This window comes from Melanotaenia boesemani, chromosome 10, assembly GCF_017639745.1.
Source record: "Melanotaenia boesemani isolate fMelBoe1 chromosome 10, fMelBoe1.pri, whole genome shotgun sequence".
NCBI lineage: Eukaryota > Metazoa > Chordata > Actinopteri > Atheriniformes > Melanotaeniidae > Melanotaenia > Melanotaenia boesemani.
In genome coordinates this window covers 17,728,742-17,741,613 of record NC_055691.1, presented here as the reverse complement: position 1 = coordinate 17,741,613, position 12,872 = coordinate 17,728,742, and the positions used below count along the sequence as shown (strand labels likewise).

The following is a 12,872-nucleotide window of genomic DNA, read 5'->3' as shown; positions in this document are numbered from 1 at the left end:
TATTTTCTTATGTTAGCTGACTTGGCACCCAGCTTAAATCCCCTTTCTTCTGTCGTTCTGATGCTCAGTTTGAACTTCAGCAAGTCGTCTTGACCATGTCTCCGAGCCCAAATGTGTTGAGTTGCTGCCATGTGACTGGCTGGTTAGCTAAATGAGTTAATAAGCAATTGAACACCTAATAAAGTGGCCAATTAGTGTATTTACACTTTTCATTAGTTATAAATCTGCTACTTCATCACTTGTTAACAGTGTTATCAAGCTACCAGTTACTATGATCTTTCCATCACTGGTGTTTTGTTTTTTGTATTCAGTCTGAATCCAAGTTATAAAAATCTGCAAACCTTCCCAGAATTTCACAGACTCTCACGTTTACCCCCCTCCCGCAAGCAGTTGCTAATGTCCTCCTAACTCATTTACCCACTGCCACTCACGCCTGTGTGTGTAGTTTCTATTTCCAACCTCGTTGCTCTACACACCCTCTCCTGCTCCTTTCACATAAACACAAACACACACATATGCACAACACACTCATCCTCACAAAACGAACACACTTTCCATGCGCGCCTGTGTATCAGCAAAATTTGATTAAACCTCCTGCTGTCTTCATAAATCTTGTCTTCTATCTAGTTACAGAGCTCCATCTGCACTTTGAGAAAGCAGACTCTCCAATCTGATACTTACCTGAGTCTTTGAGCTTGTGACCGACTGCTGCTGCTGAATTGTTCTCTCTGTTGGGAGGAGTTTGTAGAGATGAAGCCGTCAGTCTGACAACATTTTTTTGTGTGTGTGTCTGCAGTGTGTCGCTACGCCTGTCACAGGAAGTGTTGCTCAAAGATGACGACCAAGTGCAGTAAAAAGGTAGGTGACTGTTTTCTGCCTTCACATCTCCAAAACAATCTTTTGTGGCCCATTTTGATTCATTGTGTGTCTTTGTGATCTAAGTGAGGGAAAGTTGATTTTCCTGGCAGCAATTCCAGTTTCACTTGTTTTGTTTTTCAAACTTGAAAATAAAAATTAAGAAATTATACATTTGTGAAAAAAGATCTGCTGATTATGAATTTCTTTTCTTCTATGCTGCCTTTAATCTCCTGAATAGATTATGGTTTGAATCTGTTTACCTGAAAGAGGAAATATGATATTCTTCCTCATAGTGGTGCAGCTGGACTTCTTTTTGGCTCTTGTCGATGCTTCACCTCTGATTGGATGAGCTTAAACAGTCTGTTTGGGCCTCCAGTCCCTTCCTCACTATCATGTGTGTCATTAGGATTGTTTAGGAGATGTCACCATTTAATATCTAGAAGCTGTTTAGAATGAGGGAAAACAAACATAATCTAAAAGTTTTTTTTTTTTTTTAAACCCAAGATAATAAACATTAAATGTCACTGTGTATCTATTGTGGATGTCAGACTTTGAAATTTATTGTCCTTATAACAGAAAAATATGTGATATTGTGAAATTGTTTTAAAAAGAAATTATTTTAAATTATAAGATTATCCTTCCTAGCTCTTCTTACTAGCCCCCACAGTAAGATGAACCAATAAACTAATCTGACTCAATCACTCAATCAGTCATCATGCTGTAATGTTGTGATCTGCTTGTGCTCAAGTAAGTTTTCTTACTTAAACGTTTATTTCTGGGTTTGTATTTTTGTACACAAGTATGATCCAGAGCTGTCGTCACGGCAGTTTGGTGTGGAGTTGTCCCGTCTGACTAGTGAGGAGCGCGCTGTTCCCCAACTGGTGGAGAAACTCATCAACTACATCGAGATGCATGGCCTCTACACTGAGGGGATCTACAGGAAGCCCGGCTCCAACAATAAGATCAAAGAACTCCGACAGGGGCTGGACACAGGTGAGACGGTCAAAGACCCAAAAGTATTGGGAAAAAAAATCCCAACAGTAATAACTCCACTTCTGTAATCTGAGGAGATGCGTAGACTGAGTAACAGTCTATATGCAGTCATGTTCATTTTCATGCTCAGTTTAATGGTCTCTATTTGCATTTTCCAAATTTGTCCAAAATAAACCCGTTCAAAGTGGAAGCATGAGCCAAGAAAATCCAGTTGTACAAGTTTGAGCAACATTTGTTCTGAGGACAGACTGTGCAAAGAGATTTATCACAATGTCAATGAATGAGTCTGTGCAAAATGTTGCTGTCCATCCATCGTTACTTTAGTCTGACCCAGAACAACAGAAACCTGAGGATGAGACTTAAAATGTCTGAACTTTTCTTTCTCCTAGATGTAAACAGTGTGATCCTGGATGACTACAATATTCATGTCATCGCCAGCATGCTCAAACAGTGGCTTCGAGACCTGCCCAGCCCTCTCATGACGTTTGAACTGTACGAGGAGTTCCTTAGAGCCATGGGTAAGCTCCTAATTAGACCCTTGTTTTCTTGTCGCAGCTGCTTGGTCTCATATTGTGCTTTGAATGTGTAATTTTGTGTGTATTGTTTTTTTATTCTCCTTTCAGGTCAGCCAGACAAGCGGGAAGTGATTAGAGGGGTGTACTCAGTGATCGACCAGCTCAGCAGGACACATCTTAACACGCTGGAGCGCCTCATCTTCCATCTGGTTAGGTGAGTGATGAGATTAGAAGCAGCTTCAAGCAAGACACAAATATGACCTCAGCTTATGCATCCATATATGTGTAGCGTGGTCTAAACTCTTATTTTTCTCTCTATAGTTGATCAGTTATTCTGGTTTTGCTGCCTTTGTCATAATGCTGAGAATGGATGTTGTTCTCTGTAATAAATTTGAGGATTAAACTTAAACAGATTTTCTTCTGGTTTGGTACAGAATTGCCCTGCAGGAGGAGACAAACAGGATGTCTGCCAACGCCCTCGCTATCGTGTTTGCTCCCTGCATCCTCCGCTGCCCCGACACCATCGACCCACTGCAGAGTGTACAAGACATCAGCAAAACCACAGCGTACGTCTGACACTGACCTCAAACAGTCCTCTGCAGTTTCACTAATTCAGTCACTGATTTTCTTTTCTTTCTTTTTTAAATAAATATGTCATTTAAAAGAATTTATTTCTGTTTCCCCCTTTTTTCAGATATGAAGACCACATGTACTTTCACCAATAATCTTTCTGGATTTATGAAAAAATTTATGAATAAGTGTATAAAATAGCATTTTAGGTCTTTGAAATTTTTTTTAAGTCCCTTTACCTGTTCACAACATTTGTGACACTTTAAGCAAACTCAAAGGTGGCATTAGCCTCTATCTATGTATATAATTATAGTAGTAATTTTCATGAAATATGGTTGACACATTTTGTCTGAATCTCATATAAAAGGCTCTTTGATAATAGGATAAGCTGGAATATTTAAAGCTTATTTCTTACCATACTATTGGTAAAGTTTGACTAATGCACTAAATAGCATCTGAAAACACACGTCTGCATAAAGGAAGGATGTAGATTTTCACAAAAGATTCATTGTTTAGCTTCATGCATTGTTTATTAATCTAAAACTATCATTTTTAAATGTTCTGTAAAGCGTGACTTATTGTTTTTATGACAAGTTTACATGCTACTGCTGTTTGAAGCTGCAACCAGCCTTAAATCGTTGATTTTAAACTTGTAACCTGATCTGATCTCCTCTGACCTATCTGTAGGTGTGTGGAGTTGATCATCAATGAGCAGATGAACAAGTATAAAGCTCGTCTTAAAGACATCAGCAGTCTGGAGTTTGCAGAGAGCAAAGCCAAGAGCAGACTGACCCACATCAGGAAGTCCATGGTAAGATCAGACTAAACCTACAAACTGATTAAGGAGAAGATTTTAATATGAATAATTCTTATTGCATTTCACTGTGGTGGATGTTTGGTTGTTTTTTTGTTTTGTTTTTTTTTTCTCGCTACCTGTTCCGTCCACTCCTCATTTGAGCTAAAGGAGTTTTCAGCTCCACGAGCAGCTGGCATGGTTTCCACACAGCCATGGCAGGAGTCCATTCCTTTGTGTTTCTTGACATATTTCACTCACAGATTTGGCTATTTTCTCTTTCCATATACAACAAAAAAGCTGATAAAAGAAAGCATTTGAACATTTTTAACATTTTATATACTGCTAACTAAATTAAGCTATTATCTTCTAGCATAATTAAATCTCCTGGAGAAAAAATAAGTATAAGTAAGTAATTCACAAGAGAGAAAATCTAAGCATTGAACTAGATTTACTTCAAATGAAGGTAAATCCCAAATAGCAAAAAAATTAAACAAGTCACTTGATTGTTTAAATTCGCCTGTGCTTGCAATGTATTATAGAAACAGCCAGTGCTTTACACTAATACAGTGTAACATTAACAGTGTAATTTCTATTACTTCATTTCACTGAAGAATTAAATGACTGTTTTCCCCAAGGAGCAGCATGCTGTATAATATGTCTGTCTGGAGATCATTAACCTGAAAGATGATGCCGTGACTTCCAAGCCCCTCGAATTTCTCCACCGAATGCATCATAACTTTCCAAGAAAGCTTGATTTTACTGATTTCTAAGTCAGGAGAAGTGTCAAGGGTAGAGACTCAAAGAAACTTACAATAAAACTGATAAAGAAAGTTTGTTTGCTCTTTTCTGACTTTTACGGAGCCCAGAACGCTGCACAAGTTGCTGAACGTAGTGGACAACATTGCACACAAAGATTAAACAGTGTGTTCAGTCAAAGACTTCTTCGTGAGGCTGTTCCTGCCAAGAGCTCCACTGACTGTTTCTAATGACTAATGACTACTCTGTGTGTATTTACACTGCAACATTATAGCTTCCTTTTAGATATCAGTAAAGTATTATTCAGCTCCAGGTAATGTTATAAGAATGCACACAGTTTTTTAAATTTTCACTTTCCAACTGATTCAACCTCAGCTTAACCTAAAACTAACCGAATCCATTCTTACACGATTACCTTCACCACTCCCTAACCCTGATCTGTCCTTCCTTCCTTCCTTCCTCCCCCTGCCCCTTCTTCCAGAAACCTGTACTAATTGCTGTTAGGTTTATGAGCATTACCCGCACTGCCACCCCGGTATGTATGCCCCTCCCACACCATGTGCCTGCCCAACACCAGTCCTGTCCTGTCCGTCAGTCTGCTCAACCCGTCCCGTCATGTTGTCTGTAACGTCTGGTCAGAGCTCTCACCACGTCTGTCTTCAAACTAGCTCTCTGTTAGCTGTCCGATCCTTCATTTACGCTGTTGTTTTGTTAGTTGGTTGGTTGAGGAGCCTTTCTGTGTGGCACAGCAAGTCAGTAACATAGTCCTCTGTTTTAACTCAAAAACTAAACATTTTAGCCAAAGAAAAGACACTTATGACGACTGATGTTGCATCTTCCTTTCCACGCAGATAGATGTTATTATATATTGTGTCCAAGTGATAAAATGTGGTGTCGGGCAGCAAAGGTTTCAAATGAAATGCCACCAATGTACAAATTTTAACTTGAGCACAAAAACTGTCAGAAAATTTCTTATATGCCTATTTTCTAGACCACTAATTAAAACAAAAACAAGTCCATCTGAGTTTAGGGAGTGGCACCTGTACAAATGTAGTAAACCGTCACAAATTCAAAACTTAAAAATATCAAAACATCTGGATTGAATATTGTGAAATGGCAGCACATGTGTAGACTGTCACATTACCATGGCAGCAGTTTACAGATGTTAACCATGTGAACCCCATCCATTTTTTATTCTCCAACCCCAACCATTTATTTGGAATGTGTTTTGAACTCTTAGTCCAAACTTTTAGCAAGTAGTAAAATTAAAGGATGTTGGAAAACGTATTGGATGGGTCTCCTTCTCACTAGCAACCAAATAATCATGTACAGCGTTGCAGGTGAACAGCAGCATTAAACGTGGTATTTAAGTTGGATGCGGTTTGCTTGATACAGATTAAGGAAAGTGAGTGGGGAAAATCTAATCATGGTTCGCACAGTGGGTCAACATATTTATTATATGATCTTCAATGAGATCAGCTTATCTGGCGTTAACAGCTTATTTTACTTGTCTCATTGCATTTTAAAACACCATTTATTATCATTTTAGAGATGTTCAAAATTTCCCATTTTTATCAGAAGAGCCTTTTAGACTGACTAAAGTTAATTTTACTAATAATTAATCACAGCTATAAGGCCACTGTTGTATTAATATTAGTGGCCACACACTAAACAGTAAAGACATTAATAGTAATTTAGATTAAGAACTTAATATTAGCAATATAATATGACTTATCAAAACTCAAAGGCATTTAGATAATGTAGCTCTGTTTTTTGTGTAAATCAAAGGGCCAGAGGGGTTTTTATCATGGTGTCTTTCTGCTAAAGATTGTGGAGGTCAAAGAAAGCTGAAACCAAAGTGTTCGAGCGGTGCTTTTAGGCTTGTGGTCCTGTTGCTGTGCCTCATGTAGCTGGTTGTTGGTTGTGTATGCTCAGATGGTGCAGCAGTCTAACTCTAACTCCACTGATCGCTCTACTTTCTGTTTCTGCTTCACAACCTGCTAACATGCAGCCTAACACAGCTAAGTTTAAGGTAATTCCCATTTGTGTGTGTGTATGAGTATTCCTTGAGGAAGGCTTGTTTGTGTGTCGTGATGATCAGCAGACCTCATAGTTTATTTTTAACAGTGACGTTGTAAACTGTGGTCAGTTTGTGGTCAAAACATCCAGTCATGTCTATAGCTGCTCAGCTGTTTGTGCATCATCCCTGTCTTTATCAACTGTGAACCACCTCTTCATCCTCCACAAACACACTCCCTCACTCCGGTTTTCTTTGTGTGAACTTGCAGAGCAAAGGGCGTGTCTGGCAAAGTGACACCCATGTGGCGTCGCCTCCTCTGAGCCCTAAAGCGGCATCCGTGGTCGATGGAGAAATCGCAGGAGGAGCAGGAGAGGAGGCAGCAGAGGCCGGGGTGAACGAACAGCAGCAGCTGGCGATGCAGCAGGAGGAGAGGATCCTCACCGTGCAGATCGAGAGTCTGCAGAAAGAGAAGTACGCTGTTGCTGTGGTTGTTTTTAGGTGTTGCAGGGATCACTCTCAGACATCCAGAGGTGGAGATAACAGAAAAGGTTGATTTGGTTAAGTCCAGTGTTTAATGTCTTTGTGTGTTTGCAGGGAGGAGCTGACGTTTGAGATGCTGATATTGGAGCCACGAACGTCCGATGATGAGACTCCTGAATCTGAGGCCTCCATTGGCACAGCAGACAGCTCTGAGAACATCACCATGGAGACGGAGGGTGCCACATCTGACCCCTCTGGTATGTGTGAGTGTCTCGCATGTAAACACAAAATATTTATTAACAAATCCACCAAAGATTATCTTACTTTTATCCTTTGCATAAATATTCATATTCATTGTTAAAATAAAAGAGGGACTCTGGTTTCCTATTTCTACAGATGACAAGTAAAGTAGTTTTTTAACTCGTAAAACATTTACAAATTTATTTATTTACTTTATTGAAATGAAATATGAGCAACGCAGACCTAGAGAGTTGGTTTGGAAAAATGGACACAGCATAAAAGAATGATTAAAAGAATTTCCCTTTTTATTTTAATGTATATATTTTTATTTTTAAATTTATATATATATTATTTATGTATCTTTTTCATTTTTTCTTTTATATTTCACAAAACAGTTTTATTTCTTTCATAATCAATATTTTTTTTCTTTTTTTTTTTTTAATCATTGGATTTTTTCACCAGCAAGTCTTTCTTTTTCCCCTTTAGCATTTGCTCTGAGACATTTAGGTTCAAGCATGAATTTCTGCTTTAGGAATTGGAATGTGCAACAGAGGACAGAAAAACAAAGCAAAAAAAACATTTTCATTTCAAATATTAGACAACTTTCTAAAATGGGATATTATTAAGTGATTAAAATGATTTTAATCATTTTGATGTTTGTGTTAATACCTTGTTCTTTCCACAGAGAGCGGCACGTACCGATCCAGGAAGTCGGAGACAAAGAGAAGACGAGTTCTGCACCGCCAACCTGACTCCCAGGACTCTGTCGACTCCTCCTCCTATCACCCCTCTTCCTCTCTCTCCTCCAACACTTCTGGCTCCCCATCTCCTCACTACCGTTTCCGCTCTTCGTCCTCTGGGCCCCTGCTCACATCCTGCGGCCTGGGGGCCCCGTTAGCAGAAGCAGAGGGGGGCAACCGAACGGGGAAGACTCGGCTCAGGCTCAGGCTGAGCCGCAGCTCACCTCGCGACTCCTCGAGGGGCCATCAGAGAGAGTCGGACTTCAGCTCGGGGCCGCAGCAGCTGGTTCTGTATGGCAGCAACGAGTTCATGGTGTGATGACGAGAGGTGGGGGGGACAGCCGCCGCCTAGTTGAGCTCAAGAGGGTTGTGATTGAAAGGGAGGAGGGAGGGTGAGGGGTCAAAAAGCAGACCCTCCCCTTCCTCCCTTGGTCCAGTCAAAGCAGAGGACTGGAAATATGACACAGAGGTGCAGATGGTAAAAGGAAGAGCTGATGAAAGCTGGAGCAGCCTGGTCAGAGTGCTGTGTGGCCCCTGCAGGAGCACCAGGGGTCAGTTAGAGGGGCAATAGGAGGACAATGGAAGGATCGGAGCTTTGACGCAGAGAAAAAAAAGAAAACCTTCAAAACCAAATCTCACAGTGCCCCATCTTTATTTTTTTAGCGTGTGGGCAGGTGGTTGAAGCCACCCAGAAGAAATGTAGCCATACTGACTGAACTGGTGGATATTTAGTCTGCAACCAGCGTCAAGCTAAGCCTGCTTTTCACTTTTCCACAGGACACACCAGCCAAGAGGCTGCATGCTTCTCCATCACACTCCTCCTCACATACATTAGAAGAGACTGTGTCGAAATCTGTTACAGCTGTTTATTATTATTATTATTATTATTATTATTATTATTATTATTGTTATGTAACAGAGGACATAAGTGTACATAGAACTGAAGTCCAGTGCTGCTCCTGGGTTGTTCATTGTTGACTCGTCTCTGTTTCCTGTTTCGTAAAGTGAAGTGTCAGAAATTCAGGTTCCATTTTTGTTTCTGTGCTAGTTTTATTTGGTTTGTGTTTGCTTTTTGGTATTTCACATTGAGCAGAGCCAGTTAAGGGGCGTTCTCTTGAGAAATAATAGAAGGAAAAGCTGACGACCAGCACTGACAGAGCCCACCCCTCCACCCCCAACCCGTCAGGTGTCACAAAAACTTGACGTGAGGTGTTGAATGTCAGTCCCAAGTGTTTTGTATCTGCCTTTTCCTGCAAGCATTTGTTTTCCCTCCTGTGATACTCAGAAACAAACAGTGTTACTGCATCAGGACTTGAATTTTTTAATATATATATATATATGTTAATGTTGTATTATAGGTGTTGTTGATATCCAAGATGTCAAGCTTATGTTGTCAATATATTCTTTCTTTTTTTTTTTTTTTTTGAGGGGGGGGGGGGGGGGGTGTCTGACGAAAGCCATTTTTCTTTCCTGTCTGTGTGGTTATTTGAATGAATGAATGGTTTCCTCCATTGTATCACTCCCTGCATGTGTAATCCCTTCTATACGCTAGCATTTCCTCAGAAATGTTCTTGTCTGCAGCAATCAAGTGACACTAAGTGACATTTAATAAAAGGGGATTTCTCGTCTCTTGCACTCATACACACACTTAAGCCGTCCATGATATTCTCTGAGCCGTACAGAATACTCTCCTCTTCTTCGTCTTCTTGTTCACAGTAACTGTAGCTCTTCTATCTTCTCTCACGGTTCTGGCTGTGAAAAGTAGCATTTACTCTGCCTGTTAACCTGACAAAAAAAAAAAGAAAACAGTAGCAACTAACCCAGATTGTCCATGTGTTTCTACATATTCTTACTCTCCGTCTATGTGTGTACAGTATCTGAACCATCCGTGTAACATTCATGGGCCTCTATTCCGTAGCCCGACAGCAACAATGTCTACTGTACTTTTCTCTTTTGAGCAAGCTTTTGCATCCCCCCATTTCTCCAACACAGTCAGTGTTTATCACTTTCTCCTTAGAGCTGGAAGTCTCAGTGATGATCTGTTTTGATGTAGGCCTGAAGATTTGCAGCATCTTTTTTTTCCCATTTACAGCATAATATAACCTACATAAACTGTAAACCTGTTCATAAATATTAAGTGAGTTTGTTTTTGGAAGTAAACTGAAACAACAAAAGTAATTCCTGATCAAATATCTTTACACTAATATTTGATGGGATGCTGTTTGTGGTGTCTGGTATTCTGCAAAGGAAAAAAAATGATAATAAAAAAAAGAAAAAAATGAATGTACCTGTCACTGGAAGGCATGCTCTGCTTTCTCTGTTTTGTTTCTCTTTTATACACAGTGTATGTGCTATTTATGATCATGCTTTGGGGATGTACGTTGGTAAAAAGGATCTGTTCTAAAAGGATATATTATCCTGTTTACGGTTCATTACCTGCTATTAATCATGGCAACATTTTAAAAGGCCACACTTGGTCGTTTTTGTGCTACGAAGCTAAAAAAAGAAAAAAAAAAATCACCCTGAACACTCTGGTTATATATGTATAATGTGCAATTTGTGTTATATTTTTTCTTCTTTTTTTTTTTAATAATATAAACATATCTATGGTTGTATGGAAAAAAAAGACTTTATGGGGGAAAATTCATCTGCTTATTAAAAAAAAAGTAAAAATGCAGCCAAACCAGAATGAGTAGTGATATTTTTGTTTGCTAGTTGTATGGATTGCGCTGTGAAAAGATTTCTGCACTGTTAACCTGTCTGAGACGCCATCTTCCATTTGTTGATGTGAAATTAATCTCTGCAGCTAACGGTATGGAGCTTATTTGTTCAGACCCAGAAGTGAAGACGATCTCCTAGTAGCTGATGGCTGTCAGCTGTTTCATTCAGGTGTCAGCTTCTCTGGCTTTTGCAACTGGTCTGTCTACCATCTGACCTCTCTCTACCTCTCTATCCCTGCGAATTTTATTTTTTTATTTATTTTTTTTTTTTAATAGGTATTTTATTTTTCAGGGTCATTCTTTTCTACACATACTGGGAAGTGCCTCACTTTTTTGGGAGGGTATTTCCCTTTTATTACCATATGATTATGTAAAATTATAGTTTATAAAACGGGTGTTTCTCATCCTTAATTGTGATTGGCTGAGCAGCGTTCCATGCCGTGATAAATTGAGTGTAACCCACACATAGACCCGGTAAGACCTCATCACAAAATATTCCTGCGCCAGTGTCAACGGGCGTAGCGTTGCCTAGCAACCAATAGCTCTGAGCGCAACTTACCTGTTCCGTTGTAAATTGTTTTTACAATTGCTAAAAAAGAAAAGAAATGTCAGACTTTGTGGTAAATTTCGATTTGTGTGTTTCTTTAATTAAATTTATATTTTATAAGCAATATGAAGGGTAACCGTTTTATAAAAGCAATAAGCCCCTTGAATCCGTGGGTTACAGGGATTTTACAACGGTATTTTATTTTTCAGGGTCATTCTTTTCTACACATACTGGGAAGTGTCTCACTTTTTTGGCAGGGTATTTACCTTTTATTACCATATGATTATGTAAAATTATAATATATATATATTAATATTACCCAGAGAGTTCACATGCGTTATTCTGGTAGCGGTATATATATTACCTGGTACCGCTCCAGACGCAGCCTGTGATGTCATTAACTCTGTAGTGGCCAGGCTTCAAACACAACATCCAAACGCATTTGTGGCGATCTCTGGAGATTTTAACAACATCTCCCTCTCTGCAACTCTACCAACTTTCCAACAGTTTGTCAGCTGCTCCACCAGAGAAAACAAAACGTTGGACTTATTTTATGCAAATATTAAAAATGCATACAGCTCCTTTGCCCTGCCACCTTTAGGAAGATCAGACCATAACCTAGTTCTTCTCTCCTCCTCCTACAAGCCCATCGTTCAGCAACAACCAGTCATTAGAAAGGCTATTAGAACCTGGTCTAATGAAGCTGAAGATGCTCTGAGAGGATGCTTCGAGGCTACAGACTGGAACGTCCTATGTGAACCTCATGGAGATGACATCAATGCCTTGACTGAGTGTGTGACAGATTATATTAACTTCTGTGTGGACAGCACCGTTCCAACAAGAACAGTGAGGTGCTTCCCCAATAACAAACCCTGGATCACCAGTGACCTGAAAAAGCTGCTGAACATCAAAAAGAAAGCTTTTAGGGATGGAGACAGGGAGTTATTGAAGTCCACACAAAAACAACTGAAAACACAAATGAAGAAGTGCAAGGAGGACTACAGGAAGAAGTTGGAAAGTAAGCTTCAGAAAAACAATGTGAGGGATGTGTGGTCAGGAATGAAGAAGATCACTGGCTTCGGGATAAAGGAGGATCAGACTGATGGAGGTCTGGACAGAGCGAATGAACTGAACATGTTCTTCAATAGGTTTAGCTCACCTCCTGCTTCAACCCCAACTAGCCACACACCCTCCATGAGCCCACAGCTTTCCTGTCACACCTCCACTCTGTCACCCTGCAGCTCAGTCAAGGACCTGGACACAACCTCATCTCCCTCCACATCAGGACTTCCTGAAACCTCCTCTGCCTCCACGTCCACTCTGTCTGTCTCCTGTAACCAAGTCATGCAACAACTGGTGAAACTGAACCAGAACAAGGCTGCAGGTCCAGATGGTGTCAGTCCCAGAGTTCTCAAGACCTGCTCAAAACAGCTATGTCCGATTCTCCAGCACCTGTTCAACACCAGCCTGAGCCAGAAAAGAATCCCGGTGCTGTGGAAAACATCCTGCCTTGTTCCAGTGCCTAAAAAACCACAACCAGCTGAACCAAAAGACTACAGACCAGTCGCCCTGACATCTCACGTCATGAAAGTCCTGGAGAGACTCTTACTGGCTCACCTCAGCAAGCAGGTGAACAC

General features: G+C 40.1%; 1 protein-coding gene across 4 annotated transcripts in view; it reads left to right on the top strand.

The window, feature by feature from the left end:
- LOC121647682 (unconventional myosin-IXAa-like) overlaps nt 1-10,359 on the top strand; it is a 133,858-nt gene extending 123,499 nt beyond the window's left edge. For 2 of the 4 annotated variants that reach the window (XM_041997329.1, XM_041997328.1), the window contains exons 35-43: nt 797-858; nt 1,659-1,851; nt 2,241-2,369; nt 2,475-2,580; nt 2,801-2,932; nt 3,624-3,747; nt 6,777-6,979; nt 7,103-7,245; nt 7,914-10,359. In XM_041997329.1, coding sequence (XP_041853263.1) covers nt 797-858; nt 1,659-1,851; nt 2,241-2,369; nt 2,475-2,580; nt 2,801-2,932; nt 3,624-3,747; nt 6,777-6,979; nt 7,103-7,245; nt 7,914-8,287 — 1,466 coding nt within the window. In that variant the 3' untranslated portion in view covers nt 8,288-10,359. Of the gene's footprint in view, nt 1-796; nt 859-1,658; nt 1,852-2,240; nt 2,370-2,474; nt 2,581-2,800; nt 2,933-3,623; nt 3,748-4,969; nt 5,024-6,499; nt 6,521-6,776; nt 6,980-7,102; nt 7,246-7,913 lie in introns of all 4 variants that reach the window. The other 2 variants (XM_041997330.1, XM_041997327.1) reach the window with 2 other exon arrangements.
- Nucleotides 10,360-12,872: the final 2,513 nt, after the last annotated feature.